This window comes from Ovis aries, chromosome 3 (genome assembly GCF_016772045.2).
Source record: "Ovis aries strain OAR_USU_Benz2616 breed Rambouillet chromosome 3, ARS-UI_Ramb_v3.0, whole genome shotgun sequence".
In the NCBI taxonomy this organism is placed as follows: Eukaryota; Metazoa; Chordata; class Mammalia; order Artiodactyla; family Bovidae; genus Ovis; species Ovis aries.
In genome coordinates, this window is record NC_056056.1 from 144613176 (window position 1) to 144634560 (window position 21385).

Consider the following 21385-nt stretch of genomic DNA (forward strand, 5'->3'; position numbering starts at 1 on the left):
TACTATGAACAGAGGTTAGCAATATTGTACAGGAGGTGGTGATCAAAACCATCCCTGAGAAAAAGAAATGCAAAAAGGCAAAATGGTTGTCAGAGGAGGCCTTACAAATAGCTGAGAAAAGAAAAGAAGGGAAAGACAAAGAAGAAAAGAAAAGTTATATCCATCTGAGTGCAGAGTTCCAAAGAATAGCAAAGAGAGATAAGAAAGCCTGCCTAAGCAATCAATGAAAAGAAATAGAGGAAAACAACAGACTGGAAAAGACTAGAGATTCCTTCAAGAAAATCAGAAATATCAAGGGAACATTTCATGCAAAGATGGGCATAATTAAAGACAGAAACGGTATGGACCTAACAGAAACAGAAGATATTAAGAAGAGGTAGCAAAAATACACAGAACTGTACAAAAAAGGTCTTAATGAAACATATAACCATAATGGTGTGATCACTCACCTAGAGCCAGATATCCTGGAATGTGAAGTCAAGTGGGCCTTAGGAAGCATCACTACGAACAAAGCTAGTGGAGATGATGGAATCCCAGCAGAGCAACTTAAAATCCTAAATGATGATGCTGTTAAAGTGCTGCACTCAATATGTCAGCAAATTTGAAAAAACTCAGCAGTGGCCACAGGACTGGAAAAAGTCAGTTTTCATTCCAATCCCAAAGAAGGTGATGCCAAAGAATGTTCAAACTACCGCACAATTGCACTCATCTCAAACACTAGCAAACTCATGCTCAAAATTCTCCAACTTAGCCTTCAACAGTACGTGAACCGAAAACTTCCAGATGTTTAAGCTGGATTTAGAAAAGGCAGAGGAACCAGAGATCAAATTGCCAACATCCACTGGATCATAGAAAAAGCAAGAGAGTTCCAGAAAAACATCTGCTTCACTGACTACGCTAACGCCTTTGACTGTGTGGATCACAACAAACTGTGGAAAATTCTTAAAGACAAGGGAACAGGAGACCACTTCACTTGCCTCCTGAGAAACCTGTATGTAAATCAAGAAGCAACAGCTAGAACCAGACATGGAACAACGAACTGGTTCCAAATTGGGAAAGGAGTACGTCAAGGCTGTATACTGTCACCCTGCTTATTTAACTTATATGCAGAATACATCATGCAAAATGCTCAGCAGGATGAAGCATAAGCTGGAATGGAGGGAAAAATATCAATTATCTCAGATATGCAGATGACACTACCCTTATGGCAGAAAGTGAAAAGGACCTAGAGAGCCTCTTGATGAAAGTGAATGAGGAGAGTGAAAAAGCTGGCTTAAAACTCAACATTCAAAAAACTAAGATCATGTCATCTGGCCCCATTACTTCATGGCAAATAGATGGGGGAAAAAATGCTCACTGCAGATGGTGACTGCAGCCATGAAATTAAAAGATGCTTGCTCCTCAGAATATAGGCTATGACAAACTTAGACAGCATATTAAAAAGCAGAGACATTACTTTGCCAACAAAGGTCCGTCTAGTTAAAGCTATGGTTTTTCCAGTAGTCATGTATGGATGGAAGAGCTGGACCATAAAGAAAGCTGAACACGAAAGAATTGACACTTTTGATCTGTGGTGCTGAAGAAGACTTTTGAGAGTCCCTTGGACTGCAAGGAGATCAAAGCAGTCAATCCTAAAGGAAATCAGTCCTGAATATTCATTGGAAGGACTGATGCTGAAGTGGAAGCTCCAATATTCTGGCCACCTGATGTGAAGAACTGACTCATTGGAAAAGACCCTGAAGCTAGGAAAGATTGAAGGCAGGTGGAGAAGGGGACGACAGAGGATGAGATGGTTGGATGGCATCACCGACTCAATGGACATGAGTCTGAGTAAGTCTGAGTAAGCTCTGGGAGTTGGTGATGGATAGGGAAGCCTGGCGTGCTGCAGGCATGCAGTCACAAAGAGTGGGACGCGACTGAGCAACTGAACTGTCTGAACTGAACTGAAGGAATTTTTCACTCTTCTATGGCAAAAACTGCAATATGACATAAATTCCAAGTATTTAGATGCTGTACATTAACAACACCTACACCATTTTTCAACCAATGACCTACTGGTTCCAAATCAGACATTTTCAAAGAAACTTCTTGGGGATATCAAGGACAACAAGCATAAATCACCATAAGAAGTTTAGTTAAGTGTGAATCAGAAACCTTACAACCAGCAATGGCAAGCAGAAAAGAAAGCTGATGCTTATGAGCAAGCTGCAGAGTTACAGCCGAAAGTGAAGTACATCTAGAAGGCTTCGCTCCGTCACTAGTCTTCAAGGCCACAGTTCCCATCTGGAAGAGCAGATGTCCTTTCCCCTTGCTCAGGCTAGAGCAAGCAAACCTTCACATGGTCCCTGTTCGGCCACCAAGTGTGGCAGAGTCATACTGAGTTAGTTCTCACAAACACACAGGATTATAAGGCAGAGCAGGGAGAACTCGCAAAAGAGCCACGCAGAGAAAAAGCTGAGCGCTTATTTACTGGTAACTTATCTTGTAATCTTTAAGAGCAGTAAAGCAAGACAAAGACCAGAACTCTGGGATTAAGGAAGCTACCCCCCAGAGGTCTGGAGGAAATCACATGACAGTCCTAAAGAAAGGTCTTTGAAGAGAAGGGCGATTGCTCTACAAGGAGAACAGTGTCTTGCTAATGCTGACATGTCAGCCAGACATCTAACTTAAGGGCAGGGGAAAGACCAAGCAAGGAAGAGAGAATGAGTAAGATTAAATTCCAAGAGACAGTTCTGAGAAAGCAGTAAAATATGGTTCCCAAATAAACTTAACTACTTCTTTTAAGTTATAGTGTTATGATTTTTTACACTTTCATATTTATCATTATCTTAGAGACAAGACAATTTCTTCCACATAGCTCTCTGCATTTCTGGAATAAGGACTATTCACAGTTTGCCTGTGCTAACAGAAATCTGACCAAGATACATATTAAATGATTTTTGCAACTTTGAAATCTGAAATGGTGATTGAGTTTTGTTAGAAAACAAACTATTCCTTCATTTTCTATAAATTCCAATTCACTATAAATACCTGTTATGAAAAACACTTTCATTTTAGTTTAAGTAAAAGCACCAAGTTTGATGTTTTGCTTGATTCAATATATAAATGTATATCAAATTCTCCACACTAATGTTCAGGCTTATTACTAATTGGGTACAAATTATCTGGATTACATTTCTTAAAAAAATTTTTTTCCATTGTCATTAAAATATACTTTGCACTCATTTTAACACAAAAATATATTATTTTAATATATAAGCACCCCTTCTTAAGCATCTTTCTTGAGACATAATGAAATATTTCCATTTGAAATAAAGTATCTTGAATTTACTTGGAACTAATCTAAGAAAGAGCAAGGTGGTGAAAGCACAGACAAAAGAAGACTGACCGTGAGTTGATAAATACTATTTGAATAATTTGTCCGTGGGGAGTTATGTCATTTTGTCTGCTTTTATATACTTAATTTTCACCGTTATAAATAAAAAGTCAAAAATAACTAAAACACATTAACCCACCACTAAAGTAACTAAGTACAATGGTATATGTAACTACTCAACTGCCAGATTTCCTGACACAATCAACTTAGTATGAAAGGAAGTTTCATGGGCACAGAAACCTTGATCTTACTCACTGCCCTATTCCCAGCAATTGGAGTATTACTTGGCACATAGTAAGAACCACATACATAATATACATTCCAGTTTGCATCTCAGTTTTATACTACTGTTGGCATCACATGCTTTTTACTGGAAAAGTACACCACCTAACTAAAAAATTTGATTACCCACAAGTCTAGGGTAGCACAAGGACTTCTGCTTTCAAAAGCTTGAGGTTTCTTCACTCCGATCCTTCATGCTTTAGACACGTACTGTAGGGCTTCCCTGGTGGCGCAGTGGTAAAGAATCTGCCTGCCAAAGCAGGAGACACAGGTTTGATCCCTCTGTCAGAAAAATCCCCTGGAGAAGGAAACAGCAACCCACTCCAGAATTCCTGCCTGTGAAATCCCATGAACAGAAGAGCCTACAGTCCGTGGAATAGCAAAGAGTCAGACATGACTTAGCGACTAAGCAACACAACATCTGCACTGTAGCACTTACTGGTTTAATCCACTAGCTGAATTTTCAATGAAATGTTGATATCTCTGGGTCATTTCAATGGCTTTTGGGAATAGTATGTCAAATATCTGAAGCTGGAACTGTCCCCAGAAAACTAGAACATAGTACAGAACGTAGCCGAGAACTGATCCTGTCTCTGTGGAAATAGTGACAACAAAACAGAAGTTCATGTAATTCTGTCTGCCAAAAGAATTAAACACCTCCTAGGGCAGCTCTACACAGAGGAACACTACTAAATCAAAACTCAGCAAATGAACACTTAAGATTTTGCATCTAGCGTACATAATTTTTACAGTTACACTCAAAAAATATTGCACTTTAGCTAATGATATGCATGTTTAAGTAGCTAATGGAAAGTGTAGTGCTGTCCACAGTTTACTTTGAAAAGCATCCCTAAAATCTGACGGACTAGGTATACTTACAAAGGACAGATAGATGGATAAAGACATGATAAAGAAAGTTTAGTAAAATGTTAATAGTTGAATCTAAATCATCAATAAATGGATGTTCACTATAAAATTCAACTTTGCTATAGGTCTGAAAATGTTCATAAGATAATGAAAAAAGTTGTATTTACATGAACACTTACTAGATGATAAAATGTGAGGTATGAAAATAATTAAAATTACGCAAGTGCACACTTTAAAAGTGTTTCATGAAATAGGAGTGGGGAGAAAGGAATATTTCCACATTAACATACTTTTAGCAATATTATCTAGAATATGTAAATAACTGAATTGCTAAGTTTAGTAGACTTGATTACTTATTTCAAGTTGGATAAAAGAAAGATCTCTTAATGTTATTTGGAGTACATTTAAATTTGAGAATATATGGAACAAATATATATTATCTATAAGATCTTAGAAATTAACAAACTCATGTTCTGAATTCACTAAAAAAATTATTTCCAACTCACTATAGTCTCCAGGAGAGAAATAACCAATGAAATGAACAGTACAAACATTCAACTAACTCAAGGAAAGAAATATTGTTATGTAACTATTTAATTATAAAACCTAATTATATAACTCAAAACTAACTAAATGTGATAGAAAAAAATCTTTTAAATTTTTTTTCCCCCTTGGCTGTACCCTATACATGGGATCTTAGCCTCCAAAGTTTGACCCCAGTCATGGCAGTGAAAGCACCAAGTCCTAACCACTGGATTGGCAGGGAACTCCCCCCAAATAAAAATTTTTTAAAATATTGTTGCTCATCACTACCCTCAATCTTTATAATGTTCACTGCCACCAAGATTAGAAAATCTTTTACTTGACATACATTTGTTAACAGAAGAAGGCAAGTAAAAACAGACAGGACTATTTTGGTTCCAGTCATATTACAGTGCCCAGAATACAAACCGTTAAGTGTTTTGATCCTAGTTTCCAAACTTTATAACCTCTAAAACTCTGAAAGAAGCCAACAGAAAATGGACATTTTATGTTGCAATGTTCCACATTTTCTATCTATTCCCTATCAGGCTAACAAGGTGGACTTCCACAAATGGAAACTTACTGGTGTCTAAAAGCCATTGTCACAAAACTTTTATCAAGGCTACAAAAGTCAGATAAGCTCATAGAAATTACAGATTAAACAGAAAGCATAATTTTAAAAATAAAGGTCTTATGGACATCTAAAAGTTAAATGTGGATGTTCTGTCATAATCTGTGTCCTTCCAATAAAGGAATGTGCAGATTCTGTGTAAAATACTTCTTTGGGCTTAAGTCTCCTATTTATCTACTCAAGTTTAAAACCAAATAAAAATTTATGTGACGTACCTTACAAGTAACTTATTATCAATACAGAGGAATTTTTAAGTGCTCTAAAGTACTAAATAGTAACTGGTATATTTGTCAAGTTACAACTGAGGATAAGCTTTCCAATACTCAAAGTGTAATTTAACATCAGCACCAAAATATATGTGTCCAGTTGCCTTCTAGGTTAATCAAACCCGTAAGTTCACAGAATAGATACCCTATAACTGAGGTCATACTAGTGTAGTGGGTACCATCTAAAGTCCCTATTTGATGTCATACTTTATGTCACAGCAATAGTTTTTCAAACATATTTCTGGTGCATCAGACTTGAGAATGAATGGGACAATGGGACAAAGGAAAGTAATAAAAGTAATAAAATGCAATAAAATCGTTTTTTTTGTTAGAGCAGAGAACCCAAACATACAAAATAAAATAGAACATTAACTTTCTCTATCTCAGACACTAGTGAGAGTGGGTTCTCAATTTTTGAAGGATCTGCTAAAGGTTTATATTTAGGAAAAAAATATATTCTGTCCTTTCAACCAAAACTGGGTGTCATTTCTGCTGTGGCTCAGCCTCTTCATTCTTTCTATAGCTATTTCTCTGCTCTTCCCCAATAGTATATTGGACACCTACCGAGCTGGAGGGCTCACCTTTCAAATTTTTACAGGAAGTTTTATTGAGGTATGACATTCATCTAAAAAAGTATACTAACTGTAAATGTTATTTTTGGATAAATTTTCACAAGGTTATCACACTGCGTAACTACCACCCAGATCAAGAAACAACATTCCTAGCATGGCAAAAGCCTTTCTGTTGCACTCTCCCAGTCACTACCTCTGTCTCCCAAAAGTCACCTCTTTCCTGGCTAGTTCTGCCTATCTTGAAACTTTATATAAAAGGAAACATATAAGATATACACTTTTGTTTCAGTATTGTTTGTGAGGTTCACACATGTTGCTGTATTTGACAGCAGTCCATTCTTTCTCACTGTTGTATAACTGCACAATTAATTTATCCACACTGTTGGATATCTGGATTATTGCCAGTTTGGAGCTCTTATGCACAATGTTGCTAGGGAATGATCTTGTACGTGTCAATATTACACAACAATAAAGTTTTAAAAATATCATTAAATAACCTCATTTTGTAAGCAAATATTTTTAAATTTTTAATTATGATTTTATTAGGTCCAAGTAATAATTACAACTCTATGTACATTTCCAGTTTGCATCACTGAAACATTTTAACCTAAGAATTCTGCCAGCCCATGAAATTAGATGTGAATAGAAAACTACTTTTCCACCTAAAAGCAGGCAACAAACAACACAACAGCAGTAGGACTATCTGCGGCTTCACCACTAACAGAAATCACAGATATTTTTATATCATATTACGCTGTTGCAGATACCTCAAGAGTATCATTTACACTCATCACTCCTTTGAAACCATAGCAATGAAATCCCTACCATTACATCTTGCTTGACATCTAACGACCTACTTAAAGTATATACTACTATGTCACAAATATGATTTTTAATAGTTTTAGGCTATAATAATAACTGTAAGTAATAGGCTTCACCAGATTGCTAAAGGGTTCCATGTCACAGAGAAAGTTAAAAACCTCCATTTTTTTCTTTAAACTGAAATGCAGGTGTAACATAAAAGGCAAAGGGATAATTTTCCAAGCGCCATCAAAGGACTATAACATATTGAGGGGAAAGGAAGGCTTTAAATTAATAACCATAATAAGTGTTCAGCAGAAAATCTGTAATGTCTGATTCTTACGGGGAGAGGATGTGAGAATACAGACTTTATAGAGTAAGACAAATTGATTGCAGGAATGGAGAGATCAATCTAACAGAATTAAAATAGGAGAGGAATGAACTTGGACAAGGTCTGTGCATGTTCTGTGCTCCAAAAAGAGAAAAGCAGTCTGGATTCCTTCTCATCTAGGAGGGGCCTAGCAGCCAGAGAACTTAACAAAGTAAGACTTACCTTTAGACTTACAGTTGAATACATCTAATCTGATTTCACAGACACTTGTGTAAAAACATATCTCCCTATCTGCTTACAGCTGATGAAATTAGTTTACAAAGGAAAAAATACCTGTTTCACTTTGACACACACACAAATGGCATAAAATGAAAATGTTTGGCTTTGTTTAGATTTTACTAAAACATCTTCATTCACTGAAGACTTCCCTCTCCTAAAACACAGGAGACCCCGGTTCGATTCCCGGGTCGGGAAGGCCTGCTGGAGAAGGGATAGACTACCCACTTCAGTGTTCTTGGGCTTCCCTTGTGGCTCAGCTGGTAAAGAATCCGCCTGCAGTGCGGGAGATCTGGGTTCGATCCCTGGGTTGGGAAGATCCCCTGGAGAAGGGAAAGGCTACCCACTCCAGTATTCTGGCCTGGAGAATTCCATGGACTGTATAGGCCATGGGGTCACAAAGAGTCGGATATGACTGAGCAACTTTCACTTTCACTTTCCCTCACCTGACATCTTTAACTCAACTGTCATCATCAGTGACTTCAGTGCTCAGCCACAATCTGACTCTGACTCTGCAAATAGGAATCACCTGATGAACTTTTAAACAACACTGACATCCAGATTCTATCCACAGAGATTATGACTCCATTAGATAGAGAGGACCCATTCACTGATATTTAAGAGTTCTCTAGCTGAATCTAATGTACAGTGAGGACTGAGAGCCCTAATTTATATCACTGATCCAAAATCTAACCACAAAGTTCTGTTAATCTCAACTCCAATAACCTTCACCCACTCTCATTCCTACCACCTACACTGAACTTCAGCACCCAGAACTGCTCCATTTTGGAAACTCTACATTCCAAAATATTGATTGCTTATTTTTCTGCCATACTTGGTCTTCAACCCCACAGAGACTTTCCTGTCCTTCAACCTCTCACTGCTTTCAATTCACTGTCTGTCTCACAGCCTTATTCCCTTTCGTAATAGGTCCATTCCACATAACATAGTACCTCAATAATTCTTACCTCCCTAGGTCCATCACTCATCTTGCAATCTTAAATCAATACGACTTGCTTTCGCTACTCCCAAATTGGTGCCTCTACAAAATTTAAGCTTATAGACCTTCAGCAGCGGTGTTTCTAAACATCTCTGGTCAGGAGAGCCCTACAATGGCTATGCCAAAACTTCAATCCTGGCCGCAATCTCCCTCTACCTCCTCCGCTTTCTCTTTTTTTTGAACGGCGCTCGACCATCTCTCAGGACCGACTGACCCATGGTCAACTGCTGTTCACACGCAACCCTTCTCCACTTCGGCCCTCCTACTCGTCGCGGCGTAGCGTCTGCGGGGTGGGGGCGGGGGGAGAGGGGACCCTCCCCCCCTTTCTCCCGCCTCCCCCGGCTCCCGTCCCTCTCGCGCCTCTCCGACTGCCTGCCTCTCCGACTGACTGACGGCCGGGTACGGGCCCGACGCTCCAGCGCCACGCATTTTCAGGGCTGGTTGATTCGGCAGGTGAGTTGTTACACACTCCTTAGCGGATTCCGCCTTCCATGGCCACCGTCCTGCTCCTCTTCCGCTTTCAACAAATCTTGCCACCTCTTACTTTAGATAAAAATAAAGGCCTCGACATATGAACTTTCTCAGATCCATTCTCACACAGACAACGGCCTTAACTAGAGATTAGAAGGTCCTACCCATCGGTCTTTTTTTGTTTAGACACCAAGTCATGTCCGACTCCCTGCAACCCCACAAGCCACAGCACGCCAGACCTCCCTGTCCCACACCATCTTCCAGAGTTTGCCCAAGTTCATGTCCATCCAGCCATCTCACCCTCTGACACCCTCTTCTTTTTGCCCTCAATCTTCCCAGCAACAGGGACTTTTCCAAAGAGTCGTCTGTTCACATCAGGTGACCAAAATACTGGAGCTTCAGCTTCAGCATCAGTCCTTCCAATGAGTATTCAGGGTTGATTTCCTTTAAGATTGACTGCTTTGATCTCCATGATGTTCAAAGGACTTTTAGGAATCTTCTCCAGCACCACAGTTTAAAGGCATCAATTTTTTGGTGCTCTGCCTTCTTTATGATCCAGCTCTCACAACTATACATGACCACTGGGAAGGCCATAGACTTGACTATATGAACCTTTGTTGGCAGAATGATGTCTCTGCTTTTCAACGTACTGTCTAGGTTTGTCATAGCTTTCCTGTCAAGAAGCAACTGTCTTCTGATTTCATGGCTGCACTCACCATCCGCAGTGATTTTAGAGCCCAAGAAGAGGAAATCTGTCACTGCTTCCACCTTTTCCCCTTCTATTTGCCATGAAATAATGGGTCCAGATGCCATGATCTTAGTTTCTTTAATATTTAGTTTTTTTTTCACATATATTATTTTTATTTATATATATTTTTTTAAATTTTAAAATCTTTAATTCTTACATGCGTTCCCAAACATGAACCCCCCTCCCACCTCCCTCCCCATAACATCTCTCTGGGTCATCCCCATGCACCAGCCCCAAGCATGCTGTATCCTGCGTCAGACATAGACTGGCGATTCAATTCTTACATGATAGTATACATGTTAGAATGCCATTCTCCCAAATCATCCCACCCTCTCCCTCTCCCTCTGAGTCCAAAAGTCCGTTATACACATCTGTGTCTTTTTTGCTGTCTTGCATACAGGGTCGTCATTGCCATCTTTCTAAATTCCATATATATGTGTTAGTATATTGTATTGGTGTTTTTCTTTCTGGCTTACTTCACTCTGTATAATTGGCTCCAGTTTCATCCATCTCATCAGAACTGATTCAAATGAATTCTTTTTAACGGCTGAGTAATACTCCATTGTGTATATGTACCACTGCTTTCTTATCCATTCATCTGCTGTTGGACATCTAGGTTGTTTCCATGTCCTGGCTATTATAAACAGTGCTGTGATGAATATTGGGGTACATGTGTCTCTTTCAATTCTGGTTTCCTCGGTGTGTATGCCCAGAAGTGGGATTGCTGGGTCATAAGGTAGTTCTATTTGCAATTTTTTAAGGAATCTCCACACTGTTCTCCATAGTGGCTGTACTAGTTTGCATTCCCACCAACAGTGTAGGAGGGTTCCCTTTTCTCCACACCATCTCCAGCATTTATTGCTTGCAGATTTTTCGATCGCAGCCATTCTGACTGGTGTGAAGTGGTACCTCATTATGGTTTTGATTTGCATTTCTCTAATAATGAGTGATGTTGAGCATCTTTTCATGCATTCGTTAGCCATCCGTATGTCTTCTTTGGAGAAATGTCTATTTAGTTCTTTGGCCCATTTTTTGATTGGGTCGTTTATTTTCTGGAATTGAGCTGCATAAGTTGCTTGTATATTTTTGAGATTAGTTGTTTGTCAGTTGCTTCATTTGCTAATATTTAGTTTTAAGCCAGCTTTCTCACTCTCCTCCTTCACCCTCATCAGGAGGTTCTTTAGTTCCTCTTTGCTTTCTGCCATTGGAGTGGTATCATCTGCATATCTGAAGTTGTTGATATTTCTCCTGCCTATCTTGATTTCAGCTTGTAATTCATCCAGCCTGACATTTCTCCTGATGTGCTCAGCATATAGGTTAAACAAACATGGTGACAACAGACAGCTCTTTTGTGCTCCTTTCTAAACCCTAAACCAATCAGTTGTTCCATACCAGGTTCTAACTGTTGCTTCTTGAACCCATGTGCAGGTTTCTCAGTAGACAGGTAAGATCATCTGGTATTTCCATCTCCTTAAGAGCTTTCCACAGTTTGTTATGATCCACAAATCAAAGGCTTTAGTGTAGTCAATGAAGCAGAGGTAGATGTTTTTCTTGAATCCCTTGCTTTCTCCATGATCCAGCAAACGTTGGCAATTTGATCTCTGGTTCCTCTGCCTTTTCCCTTGTGGCTCAGCTGGCAAAGAATCCGCTTGCAAATGCAGGAGACCTGGTTTCGATCCCTGGGTTGGGAAGATCCCCTGGAGAAAGGAAAGGCTACCCACTCCAGTATTTCGGCCTGGAGAACTCCATGGACTGTACAGTCCATGGGGTCACAAAGAGCTGGACACAACTGAGTGACTTTCACTTTCCTCTGCCTTTTCTAAACACAACTTGGACATCTGGAAGTTCATGGTTTGTGTAACACTGAAGCCTAGCATGCAAGATTTTAAGGATGAACTTACTAGCATGGGAGATGAGTGCAGCTATCCGATGGTTTGAACATTCTTTAGTACTGCCCTGCTTGGGAACTGAAATGAAGATTGACCTTCTCCAGTCCTGTGGCCACTGCTGGGTCTTCCAGATTTGCTGACATATTCAAGTTATGACACTAATAAACTGACTCCTGTCTTAAAATTCACTCCTCCCATCTTATTTAAACCAGCTTCTTTGCTTAGCAGTAGCCTCTGGGCAGGTCTCGTGGCTTTCAATTTTAACAGCTCTTTAAGCCAACTCCCACTGCAGTGTGTTCTATCACTAAAATATTCATAGCATGTACACACAATGCAGAATAGTGTCATAAAGGTTTTATATTGTAACTTTCTCCATGATTTTATCATGATTATTTCCCACTGTTATATGAAACTGTATTTCCACATAAAAATTTCTGTCTACATTTTAAGGCTCTACTAAGCTCTATGTTATACTATTCAACACGTAAAATTGTTTTGAAGATTATAAATTTATACCTCACTTATTGTAAGCAGGCACTAGCTAAATAGATAATCACAATAAATTATCATTTAAAGTAAGTCATCTTCTCTCTAAATATACCTTACTTTATAATCTGAAGCCATGTAAATGTGTTACAGAAGCTTTCATAGCGGTTCAGCAGTAGAGACTCAGTATTTCTGCCTGGCAAATCCCACAGACTAAGAAGCTGGTGAGCTTCATTCCATGGGGTCACAAAGAGTCGCACATGACTCAGTGACTAAAAACAAATGTGTTACATTAAAAAAAATCTAACTAGAAAAGAAAAAAAAACAAAGTAAAACAAACCCAATGATATATATTCAGTTAATGGCATAACCACACAGAAAACCCTGGAAAGTATCCCAAATTTCTAATAGGATATATCCATAGGAGAGTAAGGGACCTAAAAAACAATTGTTTTTTAAAAAATAATTTGTACCTTTTCCCATCACTGCATTAGTCCTACATTTTGTTTATCACTTGTTTGTTCTAGGTAAACTATAAAATAATTTTATCAAGCTGAAAATATTTTTGAGATATTTATTAGAAACATCAAGTCTATAAGTTAACCTGGAAAAAATGACATTTGGTAATAATTAAATCTGCCCCTTCTGAAATATGGTAGGCCTCTTCATTTTTTTCCACCTTAAATCACTTTAGATCAACCCCAATGTAAGCTGTAACCTAGAAGAAATGACAATCATGAAGGTGATATCACCCACCTAAGAGGGTTAGAGGATTTACTTATAGAAGTAAAAAACAACTAACATATAAACAAATACTTGTGCCTTTTGATGGTATATAATGAATTCATAATATACTCATATACCATCACAATGAGCCCAATCCCCCTAAGCAAAAGTTTAAGATTCACCACTTCTTGACCTTTCCCAGATCCTCCCTTGGATCTCTGCGGAGGATTTTGAGGAGAGAGAGAGAGAGAACATACACTATTCAATACACATGAGTGCCTACTATGTGCCAGGTTATAAACACAGTGCTGGGAATAAAAAGCAAAACAGCAAGCTCCTTGAGCAAAGAAGAGGACTGGCTCAAATTACTAACTCCCAGAGCAACAAAGAGAAAAGCAGCAGAAGAGCACGCCAGAAACTGCCTGCCTGTCCCTGAGTTGCCGCTTGCCGAAATACTTCCTTGTTAACTGATGGTCTGAGTTTTATCAAACCTTGAATTTTCTTCACAAATTACAATCAATACAAGCCCTCCCTTTTAGAAATTTAAATAAGAAATATAAACTATAGATTCTCTACACAAACAAAATGTTACCTTTTATTTTCAAACTTTTGACTTTTAAAAGCTTGATCTATCTGCATTTCAGCTAGCTTTGATGGAAAATTCACTTGGACACTAGGTTTTGAATTATTCTAATGTAAGAACAACTTACACTGGGGTGACTTCGAGGAGGTACTCTTTCTCTTGGGAGTCTTTCATAGTCATATCGTCCCTCAGACCACATTTCATCTCCTCTGTAAGCCACTAAAGAATAAAAAAAGAAACCAGAGAATAATGGGTTTTAGGTTACTAGGAAATAAGTAAGAAAAGGAAAAGGTAAGTTATTACATTCTGATCCAAATATTTTCTAGAGACACTTAAGGGGAATAAATGTAAGTGATCAAAAGGAATTACAATTCTTCAAAAATAATTTTGAAATTTTCTTTAAAAAATAATGTAGTAAAAAGTCCCACCTTTCTTCAATTTCCAAGGTCATGAAAAGCTTCAAAGACCATATTCCCATCAACTATGGGAAGATTCATATGACCACAAGTTTTCCATTCTCATAGAGTAAAAATCAGAAAAGATTCATTTTAATGAGTAGTATGAGAGACTGATCAGCAAAGCTGAATGATGTGTACAACTGCAGCTTCATCTTTTCTACATCCTTAAGAGTTTACTGTCTCTCTGTACATCCAATGAAGTGGTTTTACCTGGAAAAAATACTAAGTAAACAATCCTGTAAAAACACACTCAACAAACCCTGAAAGAAACCACTCTTGATTTTTTTCAATCCTATAATCTCATTTTAATGCCAAGGCACCTTTGTAAAATTTGCAATTAAAAGTTTTGCCAGCATTCTTCACATGTGGGATGCAAAGAGAGACTCCTACTTTGACAGAGAGCTGACACATTCTGGGTAGAGAGCTAATGCAGTATGATACAGAGTCCTCATAAAAGAGCATCTGTGAACAAGTTAGCAATGCAAACAAGAGAAAAGATGAGAACAGGGTGCAGGAAACAGCCCATAAGTCATTTACATAAAGCGCTTATGCTATAGTTGAGGAGTTGGCAAATGTTTCTGTAAAGGACCAGACAAATATTTTTGGCACTGCAGGTAACAGGTCTATGTTACAACTGCTCAATTCTGCTATTTTATAACATGAAAGCAGTCACAAGCAGTATGTATAAATGTATGGGTGTGGCCATGCTCCAAAAACATTCTATCTACAAAAACAGGCAGGTAGCCCCAGAGAGATGACAAATGTTTAACAGGATAGAACTGAAAGAGGGTAAAGTACTCATGGAGCAGTACAGCCGTATAGTGAACCATCCTGATGAGTAGACAGATGATCTTGAGCAAGAAGCAAAAATGGGACAGGTACCAAGTTAGGGCCTTTTAGTACACGGAAAACAAGGCAACAAGTCCACATGCGTAGTCCACAGATCTGTGAAGAAGAAAAATATTTCAAAGACACAGATCAAGAGATTTTTGGTGGGGTTCTTTATGATGGAATACTAAGGGGGAGAAAAAAGAATGAACATCCTGTTTTGGCAGCACAGAACTGTAATATTCTAGGTTAGTTTAGGCTAAGGGAAAAATAAAGGCTGGAAGATGAGAGCAATATTTTTTAACACTATCATAGTAATATCAACCTTAATTTTCTCTTAAAAAAACAAAACTATATTGTGTTCTAATGCAAACAGACCAAATAAAATTAACTAACCAAAGGTGTCAGGGGAAATCTTAAGTTATAAATTAGCTTTTACTATTATGGATAAATTCGGAGAAGGCAATGGCACCCCACTCCAGTACTCTTGCCTGGAAAATTCCATGGATGGAGGAGCCTGAAGGCTGCAGTCCATGGGGTCGCCGAGGGTCGGACACAACTGAGTGACTTCGATTTTACTTTTCACTTTCACTTTTCACTTTCATGCACTGGAAAAGGAAATGGCGACCCACTCCAGCGTTCTTGCCTGGAGAATCCCAGGGACAGGGGAGCCTGGTGGGCTGCCGTCTATGGGGTTGCACAGAGTCGGACACGACTGAAGTGACTTAGCAGCATTATGGATAAATTAACCTGAATTCCAACTCTATAATCAGACATTATTAACAATGTTATTTCAAAGTAAACAGTCTTTCAGGTAGAAGAATTGATGGAAGCTTAAAAGGAACTGTCAACATTACTTCTCCTCTCCAACCTTTACTGAATCCAGGTTTCAGTAAAAAAGTTTCAATCTAAACAATGAGTTAGGTTTTATCCTACTTAAGTAATAGTATACAGCAACTGAAATCAAACCACAGGGGGCAAAAAAAAAAAACCCCAACCACCCTAAAGAAAAACAGATATATGACACAGTTCATAAAAAAAAGAGCAATGCAATTGCTCAATCTTTTGAAAAGATGCAAAATAAGATGAAGACTAAAACTTTAATGGTGCAAAGCTCTGCAAAATCTAACTGTTTTGATGAAAGTAAGAAAAGTGAAAGTCACTCAGTGGTGTCCAACTCTTTGTGACCCCATGTTTTACACGGTCCATGGAATTCTCCAGATCAGAATATTGGAGTGGGCAGCCATTCCCTTCTCCCAGGCATCAAACCCAGGTCTCCCGTGTTGCAGGTGGATTCTTTACCAGCTGCGCCACCCAGGAAACCCAAGAATACTGGAGTGGGTAGCCGTTCCCTTCTCCAGCGGCTCTTTTGGACCCAGGAATCAAACCGGTGTCTCCTGCACTGCAGGCAGATTCTTTACCAGTTGAGTTACCAGGGAACCCCAAGGTAAGGAAAGCAACATTCATACATTAATGAAATATAATTTGGAACAGATTGGAAACAATTTGACAGTACCTATTAAAAATGTTAAATACACATACGCTTTGACCTGGCAATTCCCATCTACGTATATTTGTATGTGTGCATGGCAATGACTGAAAGCCACCTAAAATATCCCTCAGGAGGGTACAGATTAAATGAAATATTATCCATTCACATAAAGTAATTCTATGCAAACCATGTCAAGGAAAAGTAATATCATATATAACAATATAGAAAGACTGTCAAGAAACACTGCTAAGTAAAAAAAAGCAAAGGGGAGACATGTAGAGTATGCAGACACCTTGGAAGTAAAAAAGCAGGATAGGAATACACACATGCTTCTGCATAGACTACTCCTGGGAGTATAAGCAAGAGAACGTAACCGCGCCTGCCTCTGGGGAAAATGAGACGGCTGAAGTATAGGAGGGTAGATATTTTCACTGCATGTTTTACACACCTTATTATTATAAAAACAGATAATTGTTTTTAAGTGTCCTGAAAATCATTCAATAAATAAAACATGTTAAGTGATGGCAAAAATTATGAATATAAATTAATGAACTAAAGGAGAACATAAGGATTAAAGTAAGATTAGGTAACTAATGAGAAAGAAAAACTACAAGAGCTCTAAAGAAATACTATATAGTTTAACAAGATGCAATACTAAATTACTGAAATCTACTGGCTTCTCATACCAACAAAAACGTATGAATAATTACTATTCTACTTACTTGAGTCCTTTCAGGAATCAAATTTAAAGTTGTCAACAATTTCCTGTAGGTGGGGGGGAATACAGACGTAAGGATCTGTGTCTGTACATACCAATGGAGAAATATAATTAAGCTTTCATTCATTTGTACAAGCTCTTAAAATAAAAAATTATGTGCCTTAATAAGCAAAACTCCCTTCAAACACACCTTTGAAAACAGAATATATTATTTTGACCACCAGAGGCCACTCAAGTTTCATGAGAACAACATTTTGTTGTCAAGAAGATTTTTAGTCTAATTTTGCCAACTGAGAGGTGGACAGGGTATCTCTCTTATCCTTTCTCTGAAAGGACTGCACTAGATGCTGAAGGTCATTTTCACCTAGAAAACTAGCTTTAAAGCATCTCACATATTGAAAGAAAATCTGACATCTTTTTAGTCTGAAAAACCCTACATTTTTATATTGGTAATAAATGATCCCGTCTTCAAAAGTAATCCCAGTATCAAACCAATAATCATCAGCTCATCAAAGAACACTCAATTTATTAGGTGTAAATTCAAAGGAAAACTTTTAATGATTTTCCTTCAAAATATACAGAGTACACTGAGCAACCTTACATAAAATGAAAAAAAGAAGAAAAAAGGCATGTATGACTCATGATGAAATTTGCAAATATCTCAAATATTCTTAACTTTTAAAAAACAGTAACTAACTCTACTCAAGGCTCTAGCTCTACCTACCACTTTGCATGAAATTCAAAGGACAGAGGAGTGGCTCACCTAATTTCCGTACAAAACTTTTGAGAAGTGCCTCACTCGCTGAGTGAAGATATAAGACTGTATTTACAGTCTTAAATTTATAGGTCACTCTTGATCTAGTTCCCTTTTATTGCCTGGCAGTTTGGAAGACAAAGAACAAAAATTTTATTGCAGTTACCTCACAGTATTTCAATCAATCAATCAATCAATCAATCAATCCACAACTTACAGAAGCTAAGGGAAAAAAGCAGCAAAGAAAGTGAAAGTAATTAACTTTTATAAAGCCCAATAAATGGAAATAAAGCAGCTAGAACAAAGCAAAAATTAAGAAACATAATCACACAGAAAGTCCAAATAGCACTATCTAGAATATACATCATCAAGAGACACGAGACCAGTTAAATTCATTTGTGGAAGAGCTAAGTGTAAAGAAATGAACCACAGAGTTAAAATCCAGAGACAGGAAACAAACTTAAATAAAAGCAAATTTATTAGCTCGGGAGTTACTGTTAACAGGTATGTTATTTCACTTTGGGGAGATGGAAGAGCCCTGGGTGGTGGTATGGTTGCATAACAACGTGATGAACCTAATACCACCAAATCCTATGCGCAAATGGCGAAAATGGAAAATTTTATGTATATTTTATCACAATTTTGTAAAAAACTTTAACATGAATTTATCCAGCATCAAACTCTCAACTGAATTTGCTGAATATATCTTCTGTAAGGCATCAAACTGTATTCTGAACTTAATTTCTACTAGAAACAAACAGCATCCACAAAACAGCTAGATACTACACTACTATTACCAAAACTTCAACTCCTACTTAAATCTATGACAATTTCGCATATTTGACTCCATACCTAATGATGCCCCAATATTCACCTTATCAGGAGCTATAAAAATCACATTTCAAGTAAAACTATTTGGTAAATAAAGTAAATTCTTTTTACTTTAAAAAGGTGACATTTTTTAAAGACCTTAATTTAAATTTCAGTTACTGTAATTATAGGAATAATATTATAAAAGGAAATCAGTTTCCTTCACAAATAAAAATACATATTTAATTGTCTATATCACTGTGATTAAATATAAACATTAGGCTATAAAGCAATCTCTTATAATCAATTATTTCACTTTTTAAAGTTATTTCTTACTAGTGAATACACCAAAATATTAATATTTTTAGTGAATATGCAGCTATTTAGCTTTTAAACATTCTCTTCCCATACCTATTGCTTTTATAAAACAGCAATAACAAAATATAATCTTTATTATCTGAATTACTATGTATTTTCAGAATAAGTGTATAAAATAGTAGAGCACAAGATAGTGGTGAAATTAAATGGAGCTTGGTGTAGCAAAATAATTAGCATCCATTAGTAGAAAACACCCCTTTCATTCTTAAGAAACCTATATAAGTGGGAAACATAGAAATATAAATAGACAACTCCATATGCAACCATGTACTGTTAGTAAAACAAAACAGAAGACATAGTTTGATGATTACCTGCAAAAGAAAGGGAAAAAACAATGGGCTGTAAAGAAAATGGACTTTAAGCTAGATTTTAAAATAACAGAAAAGGGAAAAGGTATTAGAGCAGGAGGATATGATGAAGGTAGTGTAGGGCAATGAGGGAAGAATATGCTAGTATCATCTTGAATTCAAAGAGTTAGTGTGTAATTTTTGAAGCATTTAAGAATTAAGTGATGAGCACAGCAATCTTCAGAACAGAGGCACATGTTTATGACATTACCCAGATTTAGGCTATTGACCTCTTCTGTAATTGAAGCTCATCAGCTAAATTAAACCAAGGAGCTTAGACTCCCAGCAAAGTGAAGTGATGATGTTTATTTACCTGTCATCACTTCACTAACCTCCACCCATTAGAGGAGTATCAGAAGTACTCTAGTAAAGTTCTCTAATCCAACACCACATGAAAATTGAAGAATACAACAGAAAAATGGAAGGACCCTCTACGTCACAATTAGGCAGAGAACAGAATTAGACTTCAGTGTGGAAAATATACGCTTCATAAGTTTGCTAATAACCAATACTCCCTTTCATGGATCACAGCCTTGTCATGGAGAAAGGGCTTCTGTAACTCAACAAAGATATGAGCCACACCATGCAGGGCCACCCAAAATGGACGGGTCAAGTGAAGAGTTCTGACAAAATATGGCCCACTGGAGGAGGGAATGGCAAATCACTCCAGTAATCTTGTTGCGAGAACCATATGAACAGCACAAAAAGGCAAAAAGATGAGACACCGAAAGAAGAGCCCCCCAGAAAGGAAGGTATCCAACACAGAGACAAGCAGAGGGCAGTTACTAATAGCTCCAGAAAGAATGAAGCTGCTGGGCCAAAGTGAAAACAACGCTCAGCTGGGATGTGTTTGGTGGTGAAAATAATGTCCGATGCTGTAAAGAAGAATACTGCATGGGAACTTGGAATGTTAGGTCCATGAGTCAAGGTAAATTGGATGTGGTTAAGAAGGAGATGGCAAAGAGATGGCAAGTGTGAACATCAACATCCTGTGGAATCAGTAAACTAAAATGGACAGGAATGGGTAAATTTAATTCAGATGACCATTATATCTACTGCTGTGAGCAAGAATCCCTTTACAAGAAATGGAGTAGCCCTCATGGTTCACAAGAGAGTCGGGAATGCAATACTTGAGTACAATCTCAAAAATGACCAAATGAGCTCAGTTCATTTCCAAGGCAAACCATTCAGTATCACAGTAATCCAAGCCTATTCCCCAACCAGTAATGCTAAAGAAGCTGAGGTTGAATGGTTCTGTGAAGACCTACAAGACCTTCTAGAACTAACACCAAAAAGTGATGTTAGTTCTTTTCATCATAGGGGATGGAATGCAAAAGTAGGAAGTCAAGAGATCCTGGAGTAACAGGCAAATTTGGCCTTGTAGTACAAAACGGAGCAGGGCAAAGTCTAACAGAATTTTGTCAAGAGGACACACTGATCAAGCAAGCACCCTTTTCCAACAACATAAGAGATGACTTTACACATGGGTATCACCAATGGTCAATATCAAAATCAGATTATATTCTTTGCAGCTGAAGATGGAGAAGCTCTATACAGCCAGCAAAAACAAGACCTGGAGCTGACTGTGGCTCCGATCATCAGCTCCTTACTGCAAAATTCAGGCTTAAATTGAAAAAACTAGGGAAAACCACTAGGCCATTCAGGTATGACCTAAATCAAATCCCTTATGACTATACATTGGAGTTGACGAATATATTCAAGGGATTAGATCAGGTATACAGAGTGCCTGAAAAACTGTGGACAGAGGTTCAT

The 21385-nt window shown here is 37.8% G+C and overlaps 1 protein-coding gene across 50 annotated transcripts in view; it reads right to left on the reverse strand.

The window, feature by feature from the left end:
• PPHLN1 (periphilin 1) overlaps window positions 1–21385 on the reverse strand; it is a 170482-nt gene that overhangs the window by 140963 nt on the left and 8134 nt on the right. For 24 of the 50 annotated variants that reach the window (XM_060412742.1, XM_027967437.2, XM_060412738.1 and 21 more), the window contains one exon: window positions 13955–14046. The exons of 4 other annotated variants lie outside the window; for them this stretch is intronic. In XM_060412742.1, coding sequence (XP_060268725.1) covers window positions 13955–14026 — 72 coding nt within the window. In that variant the 5' untranslated portion in view covers window positions 14027–14046. Of the gene's footprint in view, window positions 1–4097; window positions 4252–13954; window positions 14047–14255; window positions 14345–15167; window positions 15231–17327; window positions 17371–18086; window positions 18200–21385 lie in introns of all 50 variants that reach the window. 22 more of the 50 variants (XM_060412718.1, XM_060412741.1, XM_060412736.1 and 19 more) reach the window with 6 other exon arrangements.